The sequence below is a fragment of the Pristis pectinata genome, chromosome 5, assembly GCF_009764475.1.
Source record: "Pristis pectinata isolate sPriPec2 chromosome 5, sPriPec2.1.pri, whole genome shotgun sequence".
Taxonomy (NCBI): domain Eukaryota; kingdom Metazoa; phylum Chordata; class Chondrichthyes; order Rhinopristiformes; family Pristidae; genus Pristis; species Pristis pectinata.
Genome location: NC_067409.1, coordinates 10,784,588 through 10,796,809, shown reverse-complemented (window position 1 = coordinate 10,796,809; position 12,222 = coordinate 10,784,588). Strand labels below are relative to the sequence as shown.

The 12,222-nt window shown below is 52.4% G+C and overlaps 1 protein-coding gene across 1 annotated transcript in view; it reads left to right on the top strand.

Annotated features, from left to right (window-relative positions):
- Window positions 1-762: 762 nt before the first annotated feature.
- Window positions 763-12,222, top strand: part of LOC127570554 (nuclease EXOG, mitochondrial-like) — a 37,755-nt gene continuing 26,295 nt past the window's right edge. Inside the window, exons 1-3 of the mRNA XM_052016216.1 lie at window positions 763-1,004; window positions 7,749-7,898; window positions 10,900-11,039. Coding sequence (XP_051872176.1) covers window positions 812-1,004; window positions 7,749-7,898; window positions 10,900-11,039 — 483 coding nt within the window. The 5' untranslated portion in view covers window positions 763-811. The remainder of the gene's footprint in view (window positions 1,005-7,748; window positions 7,899-10,899; window positions 11,040-12,222) is intronic.

Here is a 12,222-nt window from a genome sequence, read left to right as displayed (position 1 = left end):
AACACTGTGGGCCGAAGGGCCTGTACTGTGCTGTCGTGTTCTATGTTCTATGTTCATACTGGAGGTAAGGGTTACCTGAAATTGTATAATTCAATGTTCATTCAAAGCTGCTTGTAGACTACCCAGGCAGAATATGAGGTGTTGTTCCTCTAGTCTGTGTTCAGCCTCACCCTGGAAGTGGAGGAGGCCGAGGATGGACATGTCAGTGTGGGAAGGGGAATTGAAATGGCACAGCTACTGGGAGTGCAGGATGGCCATTGCCAACCAAATGTGGGTCGCCCCGTCTGCGCCTGGCCTCACCAATGTGGAGGAGGCCACATCGGGAGCATCGAATGCCGTAGATGATGTTGGAGGAGATGCACGTGAACCTCTGCCTCACCTGGAAGGGTTGTTTGGGTCCACGGATGGTGCAGAGGGAGGACGTGAAGGGACTAGTGTTGCACCTCCTACAGTTAGAGGGGAAAGCGCCAAGGGTCATGGAGGGCTGAGTGAGGAGGGATGAGCAGACCAGGGAGTCGTGGAGGGAGTGGTCCCTACGGGAAGCATAAAGGGGTAGGGAGGGGAAGATGTGGCTGATGGAGGGGTCATGTTGTAGCTGGTGGATACCAAGAGAGCTGAGAGCCATGAAGCTGGAGCAGGAAAGTGGTGCTGAGGTGGAAGATCAGCCATGATCTCGGTGAATGGTGTAGCAGGCACGACGGGCTGAATGGCCTGTTCCGCTCCGCTCATTCTCAACATCTGCGGGCCTTCGGTCCGCCGGGCGGGAGGGGGCGCGGTGTCCGGCTCCCCTCTGTGGCTCCCGCGGGCTCCGATGGCCGGCGGACGGGCGGTGAGGGCGGTGCTGCGAGCACTGAGGTGGGGCGGCGGTGACCGGCCGTCGGCGCCTTTGCCGACTCGGCGACACTTCGGCACAGGTTTTGTGTGCGGGTCGGTCCTGGGCTCCGTCGGCTGGGCTCTGATTGTGCACTGGACCCGCAGGCGGCAGGAGGAGGAGGAGGAGGGAGGTGAGGAGAGGGGGGTGGGGAGAGGAGGGGGGTGGGGAGAGGAGGGGGGGGGGGGAGAGGAGGGAGGTGAGGAGGGGGGGGGGGAGAGGAGGGAGGTGAGGAGGGGGGGGGGGAGAGGAGGGAGGTGAGGAGGGGGGGGGGGAGAGGAGGGAGGTGAGGAGGGGGGGGGGAGAGGAGGGGGGTGAGGGGGGGGGGGGGAGAGGAGGGAGGTGAGGAGGGGGGGGGGAGAGGAGGGAGGTGAGGAGGGGGGGGGGAGAGGAGGGAGGTGAGGAGGGGGGGGGGGAGAGGAGGGAGGTGAGGAGGGGGGGGGGAGAGGAGGGAGGTGAGGAGGGGGGGGGGGAGAGGAGGGAGGTGAGGAGGGGGGGGGGAGAGGAGGGAGGTGAGGAGGGGGGGGGGAGAGGAGGGAGGTGAGGAGGGGGGGGGAGAGGAGGGAGGGGAGGAGGGGGGGGAGAGAGGAGGGAGGTGAGGAGGGGGGGAGAGGAGGGAGGTGAGGAGGGGGGGGAGAGGAGGGAGGTGAGGAGGGGGGGAGAGAGGAGGGAGGTGAGGGGGGGGGAGAGGAGGGAGGTGAGGAGGGGGGGGGAGAGGAGGGAGGTGAGGAGGGGGGGGGGAGAGGAGGGAGGTGAGGAGGGGGGGGGAGAGGAGGGAGGTGAGGAGGGGGGGGGAGAGGAGGGAGGTGAGGAGGGGGGGGGAGAGGAGGGAGGTGAGGAGGGGGGGGAGAGGAGGGAGGTGAGGGGGGGAGAGGAGGGAGGTGAGGAGGGGGGGGAGAGGAGGGAGGTGAGGAGAGGGGGGGAGAGGAGGGAGGTGAGGAGAGGGGGGGGAGAGGAGGGAGGTGAGGAGGGAGGTGAGGGGGGAGAGGAGGGAGGTGAGGAGAGGGGGGGAGAGGAGGGAGGTGAGGAGAGGGGGGGAGAGGAGGGAGGTGAGGAGAGGGGGGGAGAGGAGGGAGGTGAGGAGAGGGGGGGGAGAGGAGGGGAGGGGGAGAGGAGGGGGGAGAGGAGGGGGAGGGAAGGGAGGTGAGGAGAGGAGGGGGGAGGGAAGGGAGGTGAGGAGAGGAGGGGGGAGGGAAGGGAGGTGAGGAGAGGAGGGGGGAGGGGGAGAGGAGGGGGAGAGGAGGGGGGGAGAGGAGGGGGGAGAGGAGGGGAGGGGGAGAGGAGGGGGGAGAGGAGGGGGAGGGAAGGGAGGTGAGGAGAGGAGGGGGGAGGGAAGGGAGGTGAGGAGAGGAGGGGGGAGGGAAGGGAGGTGAGGAGAGGAGGGGGGAGGGAAGGGAGGTGAGGGGAGGAGGAGGGGAGGGGGAGAGGAGGGGAGGAGAGGGGGGGGGAGAGGAGGGAGGTGGGGAGAGGAGGGGAGGAGAGGGTGGGGAGAGGAGGGGAGGAGAGGGTGGGGAGAGGAGGGGAGGAGAGGGTGGGGAGAGGAGGGGAGGAGAGGGTGGGGAGAGGAGGGGAGGAGAGGGGGGGAGAGGAGGGAGGTGAGAGGGGGGGGAGAGGAGGGAGGTGAGAGGGGGGGGAGAGGAGGGAGGTGAGGAGAGGGGGGGGAGAGGAGGGAGGTGAGGAGAGGGGGGGGAGAGGAGGGAGGTGAGGAGAGGGGGGGAGAGGAGGGAGGTGAGGAGAGGGGGGGAGAGGAGGGAGGTGAGGAGAGGGGGGGGAGAGGAGGGAGGTGAGGAGAGGGGGGGGAGAGGAGGGAGGAGGGGGGGAGAGGAGGGAGGTGAGGGGGGAGAGGAGGGAGGTGAGGGGGGAGAGGAGGGAGGTGAGGGGGGAGAGGAGGGAGGTGAGGGGAGGGGGAGAGGAGGGAGGTGAGGGGAGGGGGAGAGGAGGGGGGAGAGGGGGAGAGGAGGGGGGAGGGAAGGGAGGTGAGGAGAGGAGGGGGGAGGGAAGGGAGGTGAGGAGAGGAGGGGGGAGGGAAGGGAGGTGAGGAGAGGAGGGGGGAGGGAAGGGAGGTGAGGAGAGGAGGGGGGAGGGAAGGGAGGTGAGGAGAGGAGGGGGGAGGGAAGGGAGGTGAGGAGAGGAGGGGGGAGGGAAGGGAGGTGAGGAGAGGAGGGGGGAGAGGAGGGAGGTGGGGAGAGGGGGGGGGAGGTACGGGGGGTGAGGCGAGGAGGGGGGAGGGAAGGGAGGGGAGGAGAGGAGTGGGGAGGGAAGGGCGGAGGGGGGGGGAGAGGAGGGGAGGAGGGGAGAGGGAGGGGGGGAGAGGAGGGGGGAGGGAAGGGAGGTGAGGGGGAGAGGAGGGGGAGGGAAGGGAGGTGAGGGGAGGAGGGGGGAGAGGAGGGGGGGAGGGAAGGGAGGTGAAGGGGAGGGAGGTGGGGGGAGAGGGAAGGGGCGTTGGAGGTGGACAAAGAGTGGGGGGAGGTGGTGGGGATGGGGCAGTGGGGGGCAAAGGAGGGGAGTGGGGAGGGAGGGTGGTGGGAGTGTAGTAGGTGGAGTGTGAGGTGAGGGAGTTGGGGAGGTGAGTGGTGGAGGGGGCAGGGGAAGGTTTGAAGCAGCGTTGTGTTGGGGTTTGGGACGGTAAATGGGGAATGAGGTGTGTGTCTGGGTAAAGGGGGATATAGTGGCGATGGCGTTGAGCGAGGGGTGTGTTGGGGACATTAGGTGATGAGGGAGGTAGGTTGGATCAGTGAAGTTTGATGGTGGTGGGAAAGGGAGGGGATGGTGGTGAAACTGGTTTAGAGGGGGATAGGGATGGAGGAAGGTGGGGGTGGGATGTGACAGACATTGATCCAGCCCTGTCCCTCCCCCTGTCCTTCCCCCCCCATTTGTAATGTCTCAGGGCTACTTTGCCCCCTTTCCATTTTGACTCTTTCTTCTAATAACTTCAAATGTTGTCCATTTTACATTTGTGTGTCTGTAATGACTATTAGATTGTACCCAGTTATTTCTCTATGTGATGTTAATCCGTCTATTTGCAAATGTTGCATGCATTCAGATAAAGAGCCTTCGTTTTCCCCCTGATCTGACTTTAACTGGTGGTTATATTAATTTATATTTACTGATGCTTCCTTACAGAGTCTGGATATTATTATCCATTACCCTTCACTATCACTCCTTGCATTTTTAACTTTCCAAGTTACTCTCATCAGAACCCTTGACTCTATTTAGTTTAAAGTATTATCCACAGCCCTGGATATTCAACTGGTTAGGACAATGGTCTCAGCTCTATTCAAGTGAAGCTTGTCCAGTGGAACAGCTCCCTCTTTCCCAGTGCTGGTGCCTCTTTCCCATTAATGGAAACCCATTTCTCCCACACCAATCTTCGAGCTACCCTTTCAGCCCTGTGTCAGTTTGCACATGCCTTGGGCACTAATCCAGGCATTATTAACTGCAGGGTTCTTTTTGTTTTGAACCCAAACACTTGCTGTTCCTATTTCTTCAGTAATATTGTCTCCTGTTCACTGGAGTTGTGAGGCAGCGTCTCTCGTAGCTGTGCCACTGTGCCTTTATGTCATTGGTTCTCATGTGGACATGGTAGGTGGATGCTTTCCTGCTGGCTCCAAGTTCCTCATTCTCTCCAGCCCTGAGGAGACGTCCTCAACCCCAACACCAGGCAGGCAACACAGCCAAAAGGACTCGCCTATGGTTACTGCCAGCAGTATCGCTCCTTCTAACTACACTGTCCCCTATTACGTGTACAGCTGAACCTGAATGCCCCCCTGCATGCCGAAGCTGTGGTCAGTCTGCTCTTCCTCTCTCCGGCTTCAGTTCTCATCCACACAGGCTGCAAGTACTGTGTACCTGTTGCACTTTCTCTGTAGCTGTGACACTTCACTCTGTACTGTTATTGTTTTTACCTGTACTACATCAATGCACTCTGTACTGACTCAATGTAACTGCACTGTGTTGGAGCAGACTCGATGGGCCGAATGGCCTGCTTCTGCTCCCTTATCTTGTGATCTTGTGTAATGAATTGACCTGTACGATCGGTATGCAAGACAAGTTTTTCACTGCACCTCGGTACAAGTGACAATAATAAACCAATACCAACAAGTTCTAGGGCTGTGGTTCCTCTCACACTGTCTTCTGGATCACATGACTTGTAGTCACACCATCCTGTGCTTGGCTGACCTACTCTGCAGTACTTAAACTAAGGGGTGTCTCCCCTACCCCTCTCCCGCCATCAGCCATTCACCAACAACTTTTTTGGATGAGTGGGTTCCAGGTTTTGACTTTGTGTGAAGAAGTGCTTCCGACGTCGTTCCTGAACAGCCTTCTCTAATTCAAAGGCTAGTTGTTCTGTTGTTGCACGCTAAAGGAAATGGTTAACAGGATCCCTGAAAACATTTAAGCTCCCTCACACCTTCTAATCCGTGAGACAATTCAACTCAAGAACAGCTACTTCCTTCAACCATTTGGCTTCTTGAACCAACCTGCACAACCCTAATCACTACCTCAGCTATAGCAACACTGTGACCACTTTGCACTACAAAAGACTTTTTTTTGTTCTAATTCTGTTCTTCCTTTAAAAATTGTGTATAATTTATGTTTTCCCTTGTGAATGTTGAGTAACTGATGCTATGTGCCTGTGATGCTGCTGCATTTAAGTGGGGTGCAGTTGTCAGGAGTTACATTGCCAGCTTTATAAAACTCTAGTTAGGCTGCAGCCAAAGTATTGCATTCAATTCTTGTTGCTCCATTATAGGAAGCTTATGGACGCTTTGGAGAGAGCGCAGAGAAGAGGTTTACCTGGATTAGAGGGCAGGTGCTATGAGGAGAGGTTGGACAAACTTGGGTTGTTTTCTCTGGAGCGGCGGAGGCTGAGGGGAGATCTGACAGAAGTTTATAAGATTATGAGAGGCATAGATAGAGTAGACAGTTGGTATCTTTTTCCCAGGGTCGAAATGTCTAATGCTAGAGGGCATGCATTTAAGGTGAGGGGGGAAAGTTCAAAGAAGATGTGCGGGGCAAGTTTTTTTTAAACCCAGAGAGTGGTGGGTGCCTGGAATGTGCTGCCAGGGGTGGTAGTGGAGGCAAACAATAGAGGTATTTAAGAGACTCTTACATAGGCACATGAATGTGCAGGGAATGGAGGGATACGGACATTGTGTTGGCAGAAGGGATTAGTTTAGTTAGGCATTTAATTACTAGTTTAATTAGTTTGGCACATTGTGGGCTGAAGGGCCTGATCGTGTGTTGTGTTGTTCTACATTCTGTGCATTCATGTACTTGTGCACGTGACAAGTCAATTTTGACTTGGATCCCTGAGGTAATACATTTCGCTTAAGATAACTCAACATCACCTGGTGCTCTTTCACCCTCCCCCAATCACCTGTGGACCCTACGATAGGTGACAGGACTCTGCCTTGACCCAGAGACTACACTAAAGAGAGCTTTCATTAACTATGAGGCACTTTGGGACAACCTGAGGTTGTGTACATAGAACAGTACAGCACAATACAGGCCCTTCGGCCCACCATGTTGTGCCGACCTTTAAACCTCGCCCAAGACTATCTAGTCCCTTCCTCCCACATATCCCCCTATTTTAGATTCCTCCATATGCTTATCTAGTAATCTCTGAATTTGACCAATGTACCTGCCCTCCACCACCGCCCCAGGCAGCGCATTCCATGCCCCAACCACTCTCTGGGTAAAAAAAATCCTTCCTCTGATATCTCCCTTGAACTTCCCACCCATTACTTTTAAAGCCATGCCCTCTTGTATTGAGCATTGGTGCCCTGGGAAAGAGGCGCTAGCTGTCCACTCTATCTATTCCTCTTAATATTTTGTATACCTCTATCATGTCTCCTCTCATCCTCCTCCTCTCCAAAGAGTAAAGCCCTAGCTCCCTTAGTCTCTCCTCATAATGCATACTCTCTAAACCAGGCAGCATCCTGGTAAATCTCCTCATTGATAGACAAATGCAGATTTTTTTGTACTGTTCTCGATCCAGCCAACCATGAATACAGCTTCCAATACAGTGAATGCGAAGCAAAGTCATTGAACGTTAGCAACAGAAAATGCTGGAGGTGCTCAGCAGCTCCAGCAGCATCTATGGAGGGAAATGGGCAGTTGATGTTTCGGATCGAGACCCGAAATGTTGACTGTTCATTTTTCCTCCGTAGATGCTGACTGACCTGCTGAGTTCCTCTAGCGTTTTGTGAATTTGCTCAAGATTCCAACATTTGCAGTCTCTTGTGTTATCATTGAATGTCAGATCGGGTGTTGCATGGATCGGTGCACCTGATTTTGGGTGTCTGATCAGGAGAGCTTGTGCTGTGCTACCCAGTTGTTAACCTACAGCCAACAGGGGGCTGATTCCTGGCTGGGACCCTGTAACAGTTGACAAACGCCGGTCTCTCATTGCGCCACAGTGGAAGAGCAAAGCCAACGAGACTGGCTCGAGATGGCCCATTGTTTGAAAATCATTATCTGTTTTGTTTCCTTTACTGATGTTCATGAACGCCACCATCCAGGCCCTGCCACCTTCTACAGCTACCGTTGAGCAGGAGGTACAGAAGCCTGAAGTCCCACACCACCAGCTACTTCCCTTTGACCATTCGGTTCTTGAACCAACCTGCACAACGCTAATCACTACAGCTTCAGCAACTCTATGACCACTCTGATCACTTTGCACTGTAATGGATTTTGTTTTTTGTTCTAATTGTGTTTTTTCTTGTAAGAATTTATGTTTAATTTATGTTTTTCTTGTGAATGCTGCTTATATGATGTTATGTGCCTGTGAAGCTGCTGTAAGTTTTTCATTGCACCTGTGCAAATGTGTACTTGTGCTTGTGACAATAAACTCCACTTTGACTTCTCTCTGTAGAGCACTTGGAGGACAACCTGCTGGAAAGGTTCGGCCTGCCTCTACTCGGCACAGGGGTTCGTTATTATACCAATCATGTCTCCTCGTATGATCAGGCCAAGAGGACTCCCAGATGGGTTCTCGAGCACATTACGAAAGAAAAAGTACAAGGTACATTAACCATCAGGTTAAATGGCACTGAGACCTTCGGGGATCTGGCATCCAGTTATCCCTTGCCCAGCTCCAATGGTAATTTTTGACAAATCACCGTGATCCATCCTTACAGGTGCTATAAGCTCATGGGAGTAGTCGAGTGGATTTCCTTAAAAGATCTGTAAAGGACTGAAACATTCAATAGGAGGATTTATTTGCTCCACATTGACAGGGAATGAGAGAAGTGAATGCACACATGACAGAACTCACGGTCTGGGGAAAAGCAGTGGTGCATTGTTTACACGCACTTCACAAATGCAATGCAAACTCACATCTTGCACCTCAGGAAATGAGGCAGCATAGTTATTCACTCCAGGTTTAAACCACCTCACACTGACTCAGTCATGGCTGACAAACTGGAGATTGATATCCTTGTTGGTATAAATCAGCTGGATTATTAATTTGGAAATTAAATCATGCCAGCCCTTTAATGTACTGGATCTTAGTACATAGAATCATAGAGTCAAACAGCATGGAAACAAGTCCATCGACCCAACTCGGCCATCTGACCAAGATTCCCATCGAAGCTGGTCCCATTTGCCCGTGTTCAGCCCATATCTTTCTAAACCTTTCCTTTCCATGTACCTGTCCAAGTCTCTCTCAAATGTTAATACACCTGCCTCAACCAGTTCCTCTGGCGGCTCTTTGTACATGCGCACCACTCTCTGCGTGAGGAAGTTGCCCCAAAGGTCCCTTTCACCTCTCACCTTAAACCTATGCCCTCTAGATTTTGGTTCCCCTTCCCGGGGAAAAAGACTGTGTGCATGCACCCTGTCTCTGTCCCTCATGATTTATACGCCCAATAAGGTCACCCCTCAGTCTCCTACACTCCAAGGAATAAAGTCCTAGTCTGCCCAACCTCTCCCTGTAACTCAGGCCTTGGGTACTGGCAACCTCCTTGTAAATCTTCTTTGCATTCTTTCTAGCTTAATGACATCTTTCCTATAACAGTAACCAAAACTGTACAGAATATTCCAGGTGTGGCCTCACCAATGTCTTGTACAACTGTAACATACCTCCCAATTCCTATACCCATTGCCCTGACTGATGAAGGCCAGCGGGCCAAACACTTTCTTCACCATAAGACATAGGAGCAGAATTAGGCCATTTAGCCCATCGAGTCTGCTCTGCCATTCGATCAGGGCTGATTTATTTTTCCCTCTCAACCTCATTCTCCTGCCTTCTCCCTGTAACGTTTGACACCTTGCTAATTAAGAACCTATCAACCTCTGCTTTAAATATACCCAGTGACTTGGCCTCCACAGCTGTCTGTGGCAATGAATTCCACAGATTCACTACCCTCTGGCTAAAGAAATTCCTCCTCACCTCTGTTCTATAGTGATGTCCTTTTTTTCTGAGGCTATGCCCTCTGGTCCTAGACTTTCCGACTACTGGAAACACCCTCTCCTTGTCCAGTCTATCCAGGCCTTTCACTATCCTGTCTACCTGCGACAGCACCTTCAGGGAACTATGTACTTGTACACCTAAATCCCTCTGTTCTACAAAAGTCCGCAGGGCCGGACCGTTCACTGTCAGAGTCCTACCCCTCGTTTTGACTTCCCAAAATGCATGGCTTATCCTTGGGACAAAAAAACCCAAAGGGTCTGATCAAGTTTGCAAATAGAAGAGGAGAGAGAGGATCTGTTGGAATTCCTCACTGTGGGAGTCCAGAGAAAAGCTCTGGGTTCACTCCATGTACCCAGAACCTCTCCTGCAGGCTTACAATTTTATCGAGTAGGAGCTGGCTATTTGGAAGAGCACACCAATCAATTCCACTGCTCTGCTCAATTAGAAACACAGAAAACCTACAGCACAATATAGGCCCTTTGGCCCACAAAGCTGTGCCGAACATGTCCCTACCTTAGAAATTACTAGGCTTACACATAACCCTCTATTTTTCTAAGCTCCATGTACCTATCCAAAATTCTCTTAAAAGACCCTATCGTATCCGCTTCCACCACCGTGGCCGGCAGCCCATTCCACGCACTCACCACTCTGAGTAAAAACAACTTACCCCTGACATCTCCTCTGTACCTACTCCCCAGCACCAGCGACCCAAGTTCAATTCCCGCCGTTGTCTGTAAGGAGTTTGTACGTTCTCCCCGTGTCTGTGTGGGTTTTCTCCGGGTGCTCCAGTTTCCTCCCACATTCTAAAGATGTACAGGTTAGGAAGTTGTGGGCATGCTATGTTGGCACCGGAAGCGTGGCGACACTTGCGGGCTGCCCCCCAGAACACTATGCAAGAAATGCACTTCACTGTGAGTTTTGATGTACATGTGATTAATAAAGATCTTATCTGTGTCCTCTTGTGGCAACTGTTTCAGCCCTGGGAAAAAGGCCTCTGACTATCCACATGACCAATGCGCTCATCATCTTATACACCTCTTATCGGGTCACCTCTTATCCTCCATCGCTCCAAGGAGAAGAGGCCGAGTTTACTCAACCTGTTTTCATAAGGCGTGCTCCCCAATCCAGGCAACATCCTTGTAAATCTCTTCTGCACCCTTTCTATGGCTTCCATGTCCTTCCTGTAGTGAGGTGACCAGAACTGAGCACAGTACTCCAGGTGGGGTCTGACCAGGGTCCTATATAGCTGCAACATTATCTCTCGGCTCCTAAATTCAATTCCACGATTCTGGGAGGAATTTTCTCCTTAAGGGAATAGTACTTATACTATTCCCTTAAAAAGGTTGCTGTTGAATCTGTATCTGCCACCCTCTCATTTCCAACCACTTGTGTGAAAAAACATTCTTCTTAAATTACCCAAATTCTGTGCCTTCTGGTCATCAAAGGTTCTCCACTTTCTGTTTGTGAAATTACCAGCATCAAGATAGAGAGTCTTTACAGCTGAATTGTTTTGAAGTTTAACTAATAATAGATGGCGGCATTAAGCTTAATAAGCTGGAATGCCAGAATCGACCATGGAACTATATTTACATTGGGCTGTGGTTTTGAACAGGAACAGCCACTCGGGAGCACTGCAGGTTTAAGCCAGACCCCAGTGTCCCACCATGGTTCAGTGCCACTAACGAGGACTACTTCAACAGCGGCTGGAGCCGAGGACACATGGCCCCAGCGGGAGATAACAAGTACTCACTGGTATAGATCAATCTCTGTACTGTTTTCTGTGTTTGTGTGTGCGTGCATACATGCATGTCTTTCTTGAAGTTTATAAGAATGAGGAGTGACCTTCTTCAAACATATAAGATCCTAAAGTGGCGTGACAGGGTAGATGTTGAAGTGTTTTTACTCATGTAAGAGTCTCTAACGAGAGGACATACTTGGGGACCGGTCATTTAAAACTGACCCTTCGGCCCAACTCACCCATGCCGATCGAGATGTCTATCTGAGCCGGTCCCATTTGCCTGCAGTTGACCCATATCCATCTAAACCTTTTCTATCCATGTACCTGTCTAAATATCTTTTAAATGTCGTTATGGTGCCCGCCTCTACCACTTCATCTGGCAGCTCGTTCCATGTACCCACCACCCTCTGTGGAAGAAGTTTCCCCTCGGGTCCCATGTCACCGTAAACTCATGCCCTCTAGTTTTAGACTCCCCTACTCTGGGGAAAAAGACTGGCCATCCACTATCTATACCTCTCATGATTTTATATACCTGTGTAGAAATTTTGTCTGAGAGCAGTGAATCTCTGAAATTCTCTGCCCCCCTGAGGGTGGTTACGGCCACTCACATTTTTTATGCACAGGTCTTGCTGCGGGTTTTCAGGATGTTTTAGGTAGTACGTAACGGCAATTTGAAGCCAGTGTAACCTGGGAGCCTGCTGTGGCTGAGGATGATGTGTACCTGAAGAAAGTTGCAACAAACCTTAGAAATGAGAAACAAGAAAAGGAAAAAGAGAGCTTTTGATTTATCACATGTCAGGATGTTGTGGGCCTGTCTCAATGTGCGTGGGTGTGACTTAGAGGGAGCAGGCAAGAGGGGAAGGAATAGAAGGGCATGTTTGATGTGATTGAACAAGGAACGATGGAGGAAGTGATCTTCACAGCATCAATGATGAGCATTCCACAGGCTTACCACCCTCTGAGGAAATTTCTCCTCACCTCTGTTTGAAGTAACTTGCCCCCTGTGTTGAGACTCTGATGCCTGGTTCTGGAGCCTCCCCAAGTCAAAGAAAATATCCTTCCTGCATGCAGTCTGCTGAGCCCTGTCAGAATTTTGTACATTTCAATGACATTTCTCGTTCTTAAAAACTCCGGTGAACTCGGGCCTTGTCAAACCAAATCTTGTGCAGCCTTCCTGCCATTGCAGGAATCAGTCTG